Source organism: Pantherophis guttatus, chromosome 17, assembly GCF_059756535.1.
Source record: "Pantherophis guttatus breed Tessera chromosome 17, ASM5975653v1, whole genome shotgun sequence".
Lineage (NCBI taxonomy): Eukaryota > Metazoa > Chordata > Lepidosauria > Squamata > Colubridae > Pantherophis > Pantherophis guttatus.
This window is the reverse complement of record NC_142079.1, coordinates 12,044,079-12,059,334: the sequence shown is the minus strand read 5'-3', so window position 1 is coordinate 12,059,334 and position 15,256 is coordinate 12,044,079. Positions and strand designations below refer to the sequence as shown.

The 15,256-nt window shown below is 44.4% G+C and overlaps 1 protein-coding gene across 2 annotated transcripts; it reads left to right on the top strand.

Moving 5' to 3' along the window:
• Window position 1: 1 nt before the first annotated feature.
• On the top strand, window positions 2-6,020 carry RAN (RAN, member RAS oncogene family). 2 transcript variants are annotated; one of them, XM_034406123.3, is made up of 7 exons: window positions 2-454; window positions 2,184-2,229; window positions 3,527-3,611; window positions 4,026-4,151; window positions 4,543-4,730; window positions 5,350-5,520; window positions 5,615-6,020. In XM_034406123.3, the coding sequence occupies exons 2-7, from the start codon at window positions 2,191-2,193 to the stop codon at window positions 5,657-5,659; spliced, it is 654 nt and encodes a 217-aa protein (XP_034262014.1). In that variant the 5' UTR covers window positions 2-454; window positions 2,184-2,190; the 3' UTR covers window positions 5,660-6,020. The 2 variants fall into 2 exon arrangements, with proteins under 2 accessions (XP_034262014.1, XP_034262013.1); XM_034406122.3 differs by lacking the exon at window positions 2-454 and adding an exon at window positions 752-867.
• Window positions 6,021-15,256: the final 9,236 nt, after the last annotated feature.

Below are 15,256 nucleotides of genomic sequence, written 5' to 3'. Positions count from 1 at the left end.
CGGATGGGAGGAGGGGAGGAGCTACCGAAGAAGCCGCGCGCAGTCGAGAAAGGCGGGGCGGGGTCTGCGCGCAAGCGAGGGCAGAGGAGAAAGAGAAAGAGCGAGCCTTGCGGGGCGAAGAGGCCAGTTTCTGAGGGATGCATACCGCGCAGGCGCAGTCGCGTGACGCCAAGCCCCTCCCCTCCAGCGCTACGCAAGCACGCCCGCCGCGCTGATTGGCTATTCCCCCGCGCCGCTGCGTCACCGGCGTGCGCGCTCCCCGCCCTCGGCTGCTGCTGCTGCGGCTGCTGCTTCTTTCAGGGGCGATTTTGAACGAGCGCGCTTCCGCCATCTTCCCTCACACAGTCCGCCCGCCCGCCCGCCCGCTTTTCCCCCCTCAGTAACAGCGGCAGCCGCGAGCGGAGAAGGAAGAAAGGAAGGAAGGCCAAGCAGCGAACGAGACGCCCCGAGAAAGGTAAACCCGCTCGGCGAAAGCGAGGGAAGGGAAGAAAGAAGGGAAAGAAAAAAAAAAAAAAAGGCCGCGGCCGGGCTCGCCCACCTCGCGGGAACGGCCAGGCCGCCTCTCCCATTTTTTTTCTACCCCAACTCCACACGGCCTCCCCCCCAAAAAAGAGCGGGAAAGGCCTTCCGGATGACGCCCCCCCCCACTCGCCGCGAGGAAAGAGAGGAGACTGAGGCGCATGCGCGGGGAGAGGTGGGGGGGGGCGCAGAGGCGGCGGTTGGCGGGAGGCCGTTGGCGACGGCGGGGGGGGGAGGGAGAGCGAGCGCGAGGAGGGCTCTGTGTGCGCATGCGCGGGGGGGAGTGAGGCTGTGGTGGTTGGGGGGGGGGAATGGGCGCCCAAACGCAGCTCTCTCCTTTCTTCGGAGGTGAGTCGAAAAAAGAGGTCACGGGGGGGGGATGGATGGAGGGAGGGGGGGATGCTGGGAAAAAAAGGGGGGGCTTTCTGGGAAGAGGGGGGAGTCTCTTTCTTCAGCCTCCATGTGGGTTTCCCCCCCCCCTTAAGGGGAGAGGCCTAGAAAGGTGGGGGAGGGGCTCTTTTTTGGGGGGGGTTCTCTCTTCTACCCCCCCTCCAGATTGTTTTCTTATATGTTGAAAGACGGTGTTCTTTGGATGGCGGGGGGGGGCTTGTTTATTGCTTCCCACAGTTTTTTTCTTGGGGGGGGATGCCAATAAAGGTGGGAGGGGGCGCCCTATTTCTGGGGGAGGGGTTTAATCTGTTCGCCCTCCCATTCCTGAGTTTTTCATTTATTGAGTCCCAAGAAAGGTGGGGGAGCTCTCTTCTTTAGGGGAACACTGTCTTCTCCCTCCCTCCCCTATAGGGGAGATGCCTAGAAAGGTGGGACGCTCCCCCCCCCCCAATTTAAAGGGGAATCTCTCTTCTAATCTGCCAGGCTTTACTTTGGGGAGATCCCAAGAAAGGGGAAGGGGGGGGACTCTTCTACCCTCCAGATTTTTTTTGCCTTGTGGGGGAGGTGCCAAGAAAGAGAGGGGGCCCTTTATGGGGTTTTCTGCCCCCTCCCCAATTTTGTCTTTAGGGGGAGATCACATTAAGGTGGGGGGGTGCTTGTAAAAATCCTACTCCCCCAGACTTTCTTTTGAGGGATATGCCAAGAAAAGGGAAACTCTTTTCTGCCTCCCCCCCCCACACTTTTGCCTTGGGTGGGGTGCCAAGAAAGGTGGGAGGGGGCCCTTCTTCTCTTGACTTGCTAGAGACTTTCTCTTGGGGGGAGATGCCAAAAAAGGGAAAGGGGGCTCTTCTCTAAGGACACACTCTTTTGCCCTCAGACATGGGATGCCTGGAAGAGGGGGGTGGGCACATATTCCTATAAAAGGAAAACAGGTGATTTGGTTTGTATCTGGGACCTCTTCTCCCCTGCCACCTATTTCCATTCTCTGCCTTCTTAGTCCAGTCCCTTTTCAGTGTTTTTCACCATCTCTGACAAGCCCCTGGTTGTATAGTTTTGTGTGGAATGTAGCTGTTTGTTGTTTTTATAAGGGCTGGAAGGTGTGGGGAGGAGAGACGCAAAAACCTGGCCAGCCCTCTCTGGCTGCCTGCCGCCATTTACTGCTTCCTCCTCCTCGACCCGGATGGAGAGCTGAGCCAGCCAGCCCACGGAGCGTCGTGGGGCAGACTATCATCCGCATTGCCGCCTCACCACTCATGCGTTGCTCTTTCCCACAGACGCAGCATGGCCGCCCCACAAGGAGAACCCCAAGTGCAGTTTAAGGTAGGGCTGAGCGGCCTCCTTTTCACCTGGGTTTTTCTAATGATTTTATCCTGGAGGAAACCTGCGTAGTAAGGCAGGCCTCCAGGCTTTCTTTGTTGGTTTGCAAATCCACAGGAATTCTTTTCTGGTTTATGCCATCTCCTTTTTGAGTTGACTGTGATTTTTTTGCTTTTTTTTTTTCCCCTTCACTTCAAAGAAATGCCTGTTCTAGATGGAACATAAATTTATTTTAAATCTGTTGAGGGCTAACAGTGTGTGGTTAGAAATTTGATATGGTTTCTTAGAAGACAGATATGTAAAATATCAATCTGATTCCCAAATAGGCTTGTGGCCTACACTGTATGCCTGTTTTCTTATTATGTATTTGTAGATTTTAATGTTTATTATGTATTTGTAGATTTTAAACACAGTTTAGCCCCAACTCAAGGAATTGGATTGCTATCCAAACATTGTAATTTTTAATGAATCATGTTATCTTTGATTATCTATATTGAAGGAGTTTGTTTTGATGCATTCCTTTTGGAGAGTGAAAGTAGTACTTTTGGTAGATTAGTCAACTTTTTTAAAAGTTGGATTGAATTTTTAAATATAGAAAACATTACACATATGTACTATAATTTTATTACTATTGACCAAATAGTGGTTATTCACTATTCTATTCCAAACAGTGGTGGGTGCTTTTAATTGTAAAATTTTATAATTTATTTTGAGTACATAGAAATAATTGGATGTGAGTTTCTAGTCTTTTTGAGTAATTTTAAAGAAAAGGAAATAAAATTTTAAATAAAGCAAAATTAATAGCTCTCCCTATCTATAAACCATTCTTTTGCTTAGATTTTCCTTAGATTTAATACATGAATTTGCCTATTAAACATCAAGATGGGAAAATACATAACATAAATCAATTAGCTATGTTTTATTTCAAGAAACATTTTTCTGCTAATTTGTTGCCACAACTTGAATAGCTTGCAAGGTATATAGCTATGAAATATTGAATATATTTTAGTTTTTTTATTATCAATGCTTTATTTTGAAATAAGCCTGTTTTGGATGAGATGGCTTATGTAAATAGTTTGTAGATATATCTGGTTAATTGTAGTATCTTAGTTACTAATCTAGCCAATTTCATGCCTACAAAAATTTACATCTAACTTTCCCCAGATCTTTATACTATTCTGTAACAATTATAGCATACTGAATTGGTATATATTCCTGTTTTGTAAGATTGATACTGGTAGAAAAAAAATTAGTATAAGACAATTTTCTTAAAAAATCTTTTTTTAAAAAAAAATTTCAGCTTGTTTTGGTTGGTGATGGTGGCACTGGTAAAACGACATTTGTGAAACGCCACTTGACTGGTGAATTTGAGAAGAAGTATGTAGGTATGTAAACCATTTTAAGTCATCTAGACACAGTAAAATGATTTTGATAGCTATCTTACCTTTCAGAGGACCAGCTCTAAACTGTAACTTGAGTGTAAAATGCTAGATATCTATACAGTTTTATGGTCTGTATATTCGAAGGGTCTAGGGTCTCGTACAACTTGAACTGAAAGACATTTGAGCCATAATTAGCCTTTTCATCTCTTGGTGGATCAGGGGGTGGGGTGAGTGAAAAGAGAGAAAAGGGTCAAACTGCTGGGGGGAAAAATCTTAATAAAAGCAAAGACCTTTTAAAGAAAAGTTGCTTATTAACAATTTGTAGACAAGATGCAGACAGGCCCAAGATGGATAAATAACCTGGAAATAATCCTTGAAAGCATGCAGTGTAGCAACTAACATTTCATTTTGTTGTAGCTACTCTGGGAGTTGAAGTCCATCCTCTGGTGTTCCACACTAACAGAGGTCCCATTAAATTTAACGTATGGGACACAGCTGGTCAAGAAAAGTTTGGAGGCCTGCGGGATGGTTATTACATTCAAGGTCAGTTCAAGAGTGACTGGTGTCATATGCATTTAGTAAATAAATAGATTGTCTGAACAAATATTTGTGAACAGGAGATAAAGAACTATGCTATGTCAATAACTTAAGTGTTCCCATTTCTGTTTTCTATCAAAATGTTAGAACTGTGTTTCCATTATATTTATGTTAAAAGATGATAGTAATTCAAGATTTATTACCTGTGAACATCCCATATTTTGAAACTTAATGTGAAACTACATCAAAATGAATATGCGTTAAGGTTAGGATACTGTTGAAGGAACAATGCAAACGTTTGGGAGTGCTTTTGTTAAAAAATTGCTTTAATATTAGAACTGTAAATTATGCTGCTTCTATCCCCTTGACTAATAATGCCCATGGCTTTACCTTCTAGCTCAATGTGCCATCATAATGTTCGATGTAACATCAAGGGTTACATACAAGAATGTACCCAACTGGCATAGAGATCTGGTACGAGTTTGCGAGAATATCCCCATAGTTTTGTGTGGCAACAAAGTGGATATCAAGGACAGGAAAGTCAAAGCAAAGTCCATTGTCTTTCACAGGAAGAAGAACCTGCAGGTAAGAACAAAGCATCTCTTCTAGCTCACAAATGTTGATGTAAGGGTCTGCAAGAAAGCTTACCAAATGACGCCCCCCCTTTGCCAAATGTGCCTGTTTTGCAGCTTTAATTCTCTATGGTTCTGGGTTTTAATTCAACAAACATATTTGTTAAGTGCTTCTTGTGGTGGTGGGGGGGAGGAGCCCTCTTTTCTTTTTATAGATTATGTAATGTGATTGAAGCAAAATAATAATAACCATACTTGATTTATGCAGACGTTTCATTACACAGCTAGGTAACATCAGTGCTATAGCCTAGCCATTGTGTTACGTAGTGTTACCTACTTCGATAATGAAAGGTTTGCAAGAAAACCAGTTCAGAGAACATCAGAGACCCCCACAGTTCAATCCTGAGCTAAAAATATTCTCTTCCATCCATGTTTCATTTCATTGGCAAAGTGATTTTTCTCTTTGAATCTGCTTGCTCTGAACTCTCAATTCGAATAAAAATAGGCACCTATCTTAGGGTGATAGAAAGATTTAAAATAAGTCAAACGAGCAAAAAAGTCACCTGCAGAGGATAACAGATACCTCAATCTCTGCTAACTCAAGTTCTCTCTCTGTAACCTTTTGCATTTAGTACTATGACATTTCAGCCAAGAGTAATTACAACTTTGAGAAGCCCTTCCTTTGGCTGGCGAGAAAGCTCATTGGAGATCCCAACCTGGAGTTCGTTGCCATGCCTGCTCTTGCGCCCCCGGAAGTTGTTATGGATCCAGCATTGGCAGCACAGTACGAGCAAGATTTACAGGTAACCCTTTTTTAAAAAAGGTCTTGGCCACCATCCTGTGGCCTGGACATTTTTTCAGAGCTCTTGACCCACCCTTCCTTTTCCCGTCTTCCAGATTGCTCAGACCACTGCACTGCCAGACGAAGATGATGACCTGTGAGGGAGACGAAGCTGGAGCCCAGCGTCAGAAGTCTAGTTTTATAGGCAACTGTCCTGTGATGTCAGTGGTGCAGCGTGTTTGCCACTTTATTATTCTAGCTGACCAGAACATGTGCTTTAATCTTTGGGATGCTGAAAGAGAGAATGGGGTTTGGCGTGTGAATGTGGCAGTTAAAATAAAATTCCTTCATTTTTTGGACCTGCATATTTAGCTGTTTTGGACTGCAAATTTACTCCACATTTGAGTTACAAATCTGACTGCTGCAGTCTCATCACAGTATTCAGTGGTAAATCTTGTTTGTTACTGTCATTCCCATTCCTTTTTGTTTAGATCATAATAAAGTTGTATTTCAAATACCCAATCAAGCGGCTCTTTCAAAGGATAATTATTTGGAGCAAGATTTGGAATTTTCAAAAAAAAAAAAAATACTTCCCTTCTAAAAGATTTCTCCACACAGGTAGTAACTGAAGCTCATAGTTCGGCATCTAAATTTTAAGCTAGTTTTTTGGCCTAAATAAATTTACTAATTTCCTTTTGGTTCAGCCTAAATAATTGTTGTGGTTAGATCCGAAGTGTACGTTTGATGCCGTCCTCTGGGTTTCTAGAGTTGAGGCAAATCATTGAATGCTAGATGAAATCATGAAAAGGGCTGCTTCAGTCAGATTAATTTTTGAGAAAAACATTCTTAGGTCTAAAGAGTGGTGCGGTGGCTTAGAGGCAGAGCTATCGCCTCACAATCGGGAGGCTGTGAGTTCAGTCCTAGGTAGAGGCAGATATTTCTCTCTCGGCATACTGAGAATATATCTGCTGAACAAAACTCAGCATTGGCGACAGGAAGGGCATCTGGCCAGCAAATGTTTTGCTAGCTCCATTCAGTTGTTCAGACTCTGCCCCACAAGGGATTATGGGCTCATTGGAAAAAAGATGATTCTTAGGTCTAAACATGCTTTTCTTCTATCTTGGTGACTGCCTGCAACCACCAAGCCCCACCTGACATTCTGCTAATTGTTAAAGGGGGAGGGTGCATTTTCTCAAGGCTGATTAACGGCTATCCCCTCCAGTGTTTTCATTCCGGTAAGGTAGGATAACAGGCTAGCATTGCAGGCCAGAGAGGCTACTACCAGCCCTAAAAATAAATTTGACTGCTGAGGACGGGGCCTCACAAAGTGCCACGATCTCATCTCATTTCGAACAATTTTTAAAAAGCAGGGATCCTTACAGGCACCAAGGGTGACAAACATAGGTACTGTTTCTGCTGGGGGGAAAGCACAGATGTGCAGCATTTTGAGTTTAACGTGATTCTATAGTTGAATAAACTGATCAGGTAGGACCACATCTTCAGCCTCTAGAGCAGGAATGAGGAACCTATTCTTGGCCAGTCGGTCGCCTACTATTTTCGCAAGAGGAGGGTTGCAAATATGGAGGTTGAGTGGGCACAGACACAACCTAGGAGTGTTGTGCATTTCCTGCTGTGGAAACCTGCCACCTGGTTTATGGTCCAAGCAGGCCTCGCCGACTGCAAAGTGCAGTTTTGAGACCAAACTTCCTTTATTAAAGAGGAAGAGGCTTTCACTGCCTGTAACAGCAGCCCAGTTGCCTTAGTTGAACAGCTGTTGGTTGGGATTCTGGTTGTAGATGAAAAAAAACAGCAGATATGAATTGAACTGAGGCAGAAGAAAGCAAGTGGCTTGCTTCTAATTCGCCTCGCCTTGAAGAAAACATGTCCTAAGTTTTCATACCACACGCAACAGGACCCCAGCCTGGCTCGGCTTGAAGCTTTTATGTTATGCCTCAACCTGACGTCATTTCAGACTTTGAATCTTTTAATCCACAAAATTAAAAAAAAAACACCTAACAAAGTTAGGGTTTTAGCTGAAGCTACGTTCCTAATGTATGTTCTGCATCTCGAGTTGCCTGAAATGCTATTATTGGTGAAATAGGATATAAATTATTTTGTTAGACAACACAAACAGTACACAAAACCTAAGCTTGAGGGAAATGGTTGTGTCTCAACTAAGGGAGAATGTTCAGGGGAAAAAATAGTTCAATTAGAGAAGTAGAGGGGAAGCATTGCAAATTGTTATCAATCTGTTTAACAATCCTATCAAATTGTTCTCCCATTTATAGTGGATTCTGTTTTAAGGAGGGATTGAAACTATTGTCCCCGTCCCCACCTCCCAATGGTTATTGTTCACTCATAAATTGGTCTTAACTCTCAGAAATGGGGTAGAATGTCAGGTAAACTGGATATGTTTTTAAAGATTGGGACTAAAAAAAATTGAGTTAAAAAGACATCCTATCTCCTGTTGCTAATTTTTGCGTCCTGAAAATGGGACTTTTCCATTTTTAAACCATTAGAGATGGCAACCTCTTAATATTTTGTGAAGTGGCCCACAGTTGTGTCAGTTAAAAGCACAACATTACTCAAAAGAGATGGCGGAATAGAGTTATTTACTTGGACCATCTAAATGACTTCTCTAGTGGCTCCAGGCAGCTTAAGAGCCAATAAAAACATACCTTCCAATAAAATATAAGCCGGAACAGCAGCATTTAAAGGGCCTTGGGAAATAAATCCATTTTTGAGCCTTTTCCTAAACTTCAGTAAAATACTTGTTTCCTGTCATTGCAATTTGTTCCAAAATACGGATCCCACCAAGGAGAAAAGTGAATTGGACACTGATATCCCAGAAATCCACGTATATATTTGTACAAAATATATATTTAGGTTTCACCTGTGAAAAGTTATCTCTCTCTTCCTTCACGCATCACAAGGACCGAAGACTCACTGAGCCCACATGTAATATCTAAATCAACGTTTCTCAACCTTTGGCTACTTAAAGATAGGTGGACTTCAACTCCCATAATTTCCCAACCAGCCTGCTGGCTGGGGAATTTGGAAGTTGAGGCCCATCCACGTTAGATGGGAAATTCTGAGTGTTGATGTCCACCCGTCCTCAAGTGGCCGTGGTTGAGAAGCACTGGTCTAAACTTGTCTTCTGAAGTCAGTCCACGAAGACATCACAATCTCAATGTCACAAATGCCAGATCCCTACTCTCCGGAAAAGTAAAAAAAAACTATCCCAAATTGTGAAGTCTTGCTCTCCACCATCTATTGTATAACATTCCTTCTTGATGGCCTTCAACTCTTCTAACATTCCAAGTTGTCGTCTCCAATTGGAGTCATCAACTTACTCACTTGGTGATTCAGCTTCCTCCCTCTTGATCAGCTTCCCTTTGGATTCTGGAATTTTTTTTTTTTTTTTTTTAAATTACATCATGGAATTGGAAGTTAATCATTCTTCTTGAGCTAATGGACCCTGCACGTCTCCGTTAAGCCATTGTATTCATTGTAGAAGCCAATCATTTTTTTTTTCCTTTTGCTCTGCCTGCATCACACTGCCTGGATCAACTAAGAGGAGAAGGAGTGGCTTCTGTGGCAGTCCTCATTTCACTAATATTGTGAAGGCCACACGGTGGTGCTCTCCTTCCATTCAAGCATTATGCGCTCTGTTGCAGCACAAATAACTTAGCTCATTTGAGTTGTCCTATGCCATAGCCCCAGGTGGCTGATAACATCCAACCTTAAATATAGAATTACAGAATAACAGAGTTGGAAAGAAGCTTGTAGGTCTTCTGATCTAGTTCAAGCAGGAGACCTTATTCCAGACAAATGGCTGTCCAGTACCTTGGAAACCCATAACGTCTGAAGGCAACCCTTTCCTCTGATAAATTGTTCTCACAGTCGGGAAATTTCTCCTTAATTCTCAGTTGGATCTCTATTTGTTACGTTTATCTTCTCCTCTGCATATCTGGCAAAGACATTTCTCTCTCTCAAGATTGGTTTACCAAAAGAATTTCCCTCCCTCTATCCCAAAACTTCCCTCCCCCAAGTCTAATTTATGCATCAAGGCAGGGGTGAGATTCAAAAGTTTTAGCAACCCGTTGTCTGCCTGGTTGCTGGATGGGCGTGGCCATGGTTGGTGTGGCCTACTCGGCCTCCTGCACCATGGTGAGGGGTGGGGCTTTTTGCCCTCCCCAAGCTCTGGAGGCTCTCCTTGAGCCTCTGGGAGCGCGAAAACGGCTTTCCCTGGGCTCCGGAGGCCAGAAACGAGCCCATTTCCGGACTTTCAGAACTTCTAGAAGGGCCGTTTTTCGCCCTCCCCAGGCTCCGGAGGCTTTATTTGAACCTCTGGGAGGGCGAAAACAGTCTCCCCTGGGCTCTGGAGGCTTCGGAACTTCCGGGAGGCTCTCCGAACCACTGAAAATTTCCACTATTGGTTCTCCAGAACTGGTCAGAATCTGCTGAAACCCACCTCTGTCGCAGAGACTCTGCACGGGCGCTGCACTTAGCTGGCATCCAAAACAGGCCGCGTGGAGACTCCTGGGAGGCAAGGGGCAGGGTGGGAGGGGCCAGACAGTCCTTGCAACTACCGGTTCAGTGAACCAGATGTAAAATTAGCATCCAGTTTCCCCGAACCGGCTGAATCTCATTTTGTGCATCACACCACTGCTTTTAATGCTTGCATATGTTTGCATCTATGGTCCCCGATGCTTCTAGACAACAATTTTATCGTAAATTGAACCCCTCTTCAGCTTTTAACCTGCAATCTACTTCCCTTGTACTCCAGGACAGGATTTACTCAGTACATGGGTTGAACAAGCCACATCTGGCCCATCCTATCAATCCTAGCTTGCAGACTATGGTGAATGTATTCACGCAGCTAGGTAAATCAGGTGTCCAGGGCAAAAAAAAAATAATATTGCAAGTTCTTGCTGTGCGAAACATTGTGAAAATGTTTAAAACTGGCTGGGAACATTATTTATTTATTTATTTATTTATTTATTTATTTATTTATTTATTTATTTATTTATTTTTGAATTTGTATACCGCCCTTCTCCGGCTTGTTGGAAAAAGAAGGTTTTAAGGGCACGGCGGAAGGCACTGAGGTCATGGATTCTCCTTATCTCTGGGGGCAACTGATTCCAGAGGGTAGGTGCCCCCACAGAGAAGGCCCTCCCCCTGGAGGTCACCAGCCTGCATTGTTTGGCTGATGGCACCCCGAGGAGGCCCTCTCTGTGGGAGCGCACGGGTCGATGGGAGGTCGTCGGTGGCAGCAGGCGGTCTCGAAGATAGCTAGGCCCTATGCCATGGAGCGCTTTAAAGGTGATAACCAACACCTTGAAGCGCACCCGGAAGACCACCGGGAGCCAGTGCAGCTCGCGCAGGAGCGGTGTTACATGGGAGCGCCATGCTGCTCCCGTCACTACCCGCGCTGCTGCGTTCTGGACCAGTTGGAGCCTCCGGGTGCTCTTCAAGGGGAGCCCCATGTAGAGAGTGTTACAGTAATCAAGGCGAGAGGTCACGAGGGCATGAGTGACTGTGCACAGGGAATCCCGATCAAGAAAGGGCCGCAACTGGCGGATCAGGCGAACCTGATAAAAGGTCCCCCTGGTTACAGCCGTCAGATGTTCCTCCAAGGACAGCTGCGTATCCAGGAGGACTCCCAGATTGCGAGCCCTCTCTGTGGGGGCCAAAGACTCGCCCCCAATAGTCAGTGATGGAGTCAACTGACTATATCGGGATGCCGGGAACCACAGCCACTCAGTCTTGGAAGGGTTGAGCTTGAGCCTGTTCCTCCCCATCCAGATCCGTACAGCCTCCAGGCACTGGGACATCACTTCAAGGGCATCATTGGGGTGGCCTGGGGTGGAGATGTACAGCTGAGTGTCATCAGCGTACTGATGGTATCTCACCCCAAAGCCACGGATGATCTCGCCCAGCGGCTTCACATAAATGTTGAACAGGAGGGGCGAGAGGACCGACCCCTGAGGCACATTAGATAAAAGCCTCCAATTAATACAGAGTCTTCTTAATGAAGTCTGACATATAAGCAATTAGCATAGATTAATCATTAAGAGCACCAACAGCAAATCCACAGTATTATTAAACAGAAGCTTACACAAAGCCAATCCTTATCACACAGCACCATGCCAATAGATTTTCTCTCCCGACTTATGATTAATGGATAGAATCACGATTGCGTGAAGTTCTAGTACTGCTTTACAAAGCCTTAGTAAGACCGCACCTAGAGTACTGCATCCAGTTTTGGTCACCACGCTATAAAAAAGATGTTGAGACTCTAGAAAGAGTGCAGAGAAGAGCAACCAGGATGACGAGGGGACTGGAGATTAAAACATATGAAGAACGGTTGCAGGAACTGGGCATGGCTGGTCTAGTGAAGAGAAGGACCAGGGGAGACAGGATAGCAGCCTTCCAGTATTTGAGGGGCTGCCACAGAGAGGAGGAGTTCAAGCTATCTCCCAAAGCACCTGAAGGCAGGACAAGGAATAATGGATGGAATCTGAACAAGGAGAGATTCAACCTAGAAATGAGGAGGAACTTTCTGACCGTGAGAACAATCAACCGATGGAACAGAAGTTGCCTTCAGAAGTTGTGGGAGCTTTATCACTGGAGGCTTTCAAGAAGAGCCTGGACAACCATTTGTCTGAAATGGTGTAGGGTCTCTGCTTGGGTGGGGGGTTGGACTTGATGACCTCCAACTCTGCCCATGTCTATGATAACCACATCTGGCAGCTTTCCTTTAATACTTGATATTTTGTCAAAAAGATGTTTGCCAATAATAATAATAATCAGGGTGGATTTGATTTAAATCGAGTTGATTTAAATCACAATTTAAATCATGATTTAAATCACTAGTAAAAAGGTTTGATTTAAATCAACTTGATTTAAATCATAATTTTTAAAGAGCAGCTGTCATCTCTGCTACTCCTTTGACCCACTGTTGACTCACCGATAGTCCCAGTGTTGCAGAATATACAGCCTCGTGCTACATAACTAAGCTCCATTTCATGCTGAATAAACTAAATTATTTATGTACCTTAAATAGAAAACTATTTTACCATAGATTTTTACCCCAAAAGTTTTTTATTAAAATAAATTCGATAAAAATAAAAAAAAATCCGATTTAAATAAAAAAATAAATCCGATTTAAATAAAAAAAATCTGATTTTTTGATTTTTTAAAAAAACCATTGATTTTTATCAATAATAATAATAATAATAATAATAATAATAATAATAATAATAATAGTAAAAATAAAAAAACCAGTGCACCCTTGGCCATTGAAGGATGGACACTAATTGCAACTCAAATGTCCGTTCTCAACTTCACCAAATCCATTTTCACATCAGTCCCCAAACTCAAAAGCCCCGAGAGAAATTCAGTCTGCCTTGCAATTAACGGGCTGCCCTCTGGCGAAGAATTAGCAGAATCAATTGCCCGTGATTGCATTGAATAAAAAAGAGCTTGATTGGAAACGTCAACGACAAACAGAAGGAAGACTACGAAGGAAGGAAGAAGGAAGGCAACTATCGGTGACAAGGGGGCATTAAGAGGAAAAATAGTCGTCAGCCTTGCCATCCCGTTGACCTCTTGATGTCTCGAATTAAAGAATCCCATTTGCCGTATCGGCTGGAGATAATTGGAGACGCTCAGAACTTGGGCAGCCTCTTGCAAATTGTTGTGAAATTTGGCTTGGGCCCTCTACATGCAATGAGACTCCACTCCTTTAATGCCAAAACAACAGACTGTTTTAATTCGCGATGACCCCCCCAACCCCCGATGGAGTTAGCTTGTTCCATTTGATGGGAGCTGAGCCGATCTGAATAACGGCAAGGAGATCGTTTTTTTCCTCCTCTCGTGGCGGAACACAATTTTTCTAAGAAGCCCTGTGTGTCACATCAGATTAGCTTTGCTCCCCGCAATTCCTGGAGGGTCGGGGGGGGGGGGGACACCGCTTTAAACGTGGCAGTTCCCAATTCCACAAGGCAGTTTTGTCGAGAGAATCCGTATGAGCTGCAAAGATGGCCTTATGCATATTGTTAGCGATTTGCAAGGGAAAGCGCAAGGCGAGCAGCTTCTTCCAATCTATTTAACAGATTAACAGAGTTGGAAGGGAACTTGTAGGTCATCTAGTCTAACCCCATACCCAAGCAGGAGACCCTACACCATTTCCGACAGATGGCAGCCCAGTCTCTTTTTGAAAGCTTCTAGTGATGAAGCTCCCACAACTTCTGAAGGCAGCTTCTGTTCCATGGGTTGATTGTTCTCACTGTCAGAAAGTTTCTCCTTATTTCCAGGTTGAATCTCTTCCTTATTCAATTTCCATCCATTATTCCTTGTCTGGCCTTTGGGTGCCTTGGAAAATAGCCTGACCCCCTTCCTCCTCTCTGTGGCAGCCCCTCCAATATTGGAAGACTGTCTCCCCTGGTCCTTCTCTTCACTAGACTAGCCAGGCCCAGTTCCTGCAATTGTTCATCATATGTTCAATCTCAGCAGAGCGAACCAGAAATGCTAAGAGGCCGAACTTTTAAGAAAGTTCTTCAGAGGACTCTTCTTCAGAGCTGAAGAAGCTACTTGGATGAGAAGCGAAACATCTTCAAAGAAAAAAAACTAGAATGTCCAGTTGCCTCCTGAAAAAGCACCTTTGGGACAATCATGGCATGCATCCAGGTTTGGTCACTACACTATAAAAAAGATGTTGAGACACTAGAAAGAGTGCAGAGAAGAGCAACCAGGATGATTTGGGGACTGGACGCTAAAACATACGATGAACAGTTGCAGGAACTGGGCATGGCTTATTTTCATGGCTGTGTGAAGGAACGCGACCCCATGAACAATATTCCTCCAGGCCTTCCTGTCCTCTACCATCCTCTGGAGTCCATTGAAGCTCACGCCGACTGCTTCAGTGACTCCATCCGGCCACCTCGTTCTCTGCCGTCCCCTTCTTCTTTTCCCCTCCATTGTTCCCAGCATTAGGCTCTTCTCCAGGGAGTCCTTCCTTCTCATTAGGTGGCCAAAGTATTTGAGTTTCATCTTCAGGATCTAAACAATAGAAAATCCATTTCAGATAAATGGTGATCTAGTCTCTTCTTGAAAACCTCCAATATTGGAGCGCCCACAACTTCTGGTGGCAAGCTGTTCCACTGATTAATTGTCCTCACTGTTAGGAAGTTTCTCCTTAATTCCAGGTTGCTTCTCTCCTTGATTAGATTCCATCCATTGCTTCTTGTCTTACCTTCAGGTCAGAGGTGGGTTTCAGCAGGTTCTGACCAGTATTGGAGAACTGGTAGCAGAAAGTTTGAGTAGTCAGGAGAACCAATAGTAAAAATTCTGACTGGCCCTTACCCTGTCTATTCTCTGCCTCCCAAGTCCAAGCTGATCGGGAGGAAATGGGAATTTTGCAGTAACCTTCCCCTTGAGTGGGGAGGGAATGGAGATTTTACGGTATCCTTCCCCTGCCATACCCACCAAGCCACACCCACAGAACCAGTAGTAAACATTTTTGAAACCCACCACTTCTTCAGGTGCTTTGGAGAATAGGTTTGACCACAGTGGTGAAATCTAAATTTGTTACTCCCTGTTCTGTGGGCATGGTTTGGTGGGGGTGGGTGGTAATGTGACTGGGTGGGTTTGGCCATTTTTTTCTTTTTTTACTTTTAAAACCAGTGAAGAGGTTGTAAAAAAAATGCTTTCAAAAGGCTCTGACGATCCCAGCTGAGTTGCCTGATCGGCAG